The 1,167-nt window shown below is 63.8% G+C and overlaps 1 protein-coding gene across 1 annotated transcript in view; it reads left to right on the top strand.

The window, feature by feature from the left end:
* The window catches only part of elfn1b (extracellular leucine-rich repeat and fibronectin type III domain containing 1b), a gene marked incomplete at both ends in the record, with an annotated part of 11,207 nt that extends 10,504 nt beyond the window's left edge, over nucleotides 1-703 (top strand). The window contains one exon of the mRNA XM_080842829.1: nucleotides 1-703. This exon is cut by the window's left edge and continues 451 nt beyond it. Within this exon, the coding sequence (XP_080698955.1) occupies nucleotides 1-703 (703 nt within the window).
* Nucleotides 704-1,167: the final 464 nt, after the last annotated feature.

Consider the following 1,167-nt stretch of genomic DNA (forward strand, 5'->3'; position numbering starts at 1 on the left):
GTCGTCGTCGTCGGGAGCGGAGCGACGCTGCTCGCCGAGCTTCCTGTCTCCCGCCTATAAGGGGCGTGGCTCCGGCGGCTCACCGCGCCCCGCCCTCCAGCGTCACCACAGCGTGGAGGCCCCGCCCATGAAGCGAGGCTCCGCCTCCTCCGGGGGGTCCCTGCGCTCGCCCCGCTCCCTGCGCTCCGTCTCCGTGGTTACGCCCGCCGCCGTCATCCTGCGCGCCGAGGCCGAGCGAGAGCGAGCCCGTCAGCATCACCAGAGCATCGACCACGACCACCACCGCCACTCCTACCCCCCCCTGGGCGACCCCGGCGACCCCCCCCAACATCAGATGACCTTTGACCCCTCTTCCTCCTCCCAGCAGCGCCGCCCCCCCCTGCTGGAGCCCCTGGTGTTGGCACGGCAACGGGAGCTGTCCTACACGCAGCTGTCCCCCGAGGACTACGTGGAGTACCAGGACTACCCAGAGGGGGGCAGCAGCGAGGCGTCCTCCAGCCCCGGGGCGTCCTGCGGGGGCGGGGCCCTGGGCCTCTGGGAGCGCTTCCATTGGTTCCACCGCAAGCGCCCGCGTCATCACCATGGCGACGAGTACCTGGCGGCGGGCCACGCCCTCCGGCGCAAGGTGCAGTTCGCCCGAGACGAAGACCTGCACGACATCCTGGACTACTGGAAGGGTGTGTCCGCCCAGCAGAAGACCTGAAGACACACACACACACACACACACACACACACACACACACACACACACACACACACACACACACACACAACACACACACACACACACACACACACACACCTGCACGACATCCTGGACTACTGGAAGGGTGTGTCCGCCCAGCAGAAGACCTGAAGACACACACACACACACACACACACACACACACACACACACACACACACACACACACACACAACACACACACACACACACACACCTGCACGACATCCTGGACTACTGGAAGGGTGTGTCCGCCCAGCAGAAGACCTGAAGACACACACACACACACACACACACACACACACACACACACACACACACACACACACACACACACACACACACACACACACACACACACACACACACATCCTGGACTACTGGAAGGGTGTGTCCGCCCAGCAGAAGACCTGAAGACACACACACAACACACACACACACAC

Source organism: Sprattus sprattus (genome assembly GCF_963457725.1).
Source record: "Sprattus sprattus genome assembly, chromosome: 1".
In the NCBI taxonomy this organism is placed as follows: Eukaryota; Metazoa; Chordata; class Actinopteri; order Clupeiformes; family Clupeidae; genus Sprattus; species Sprattus sprattus.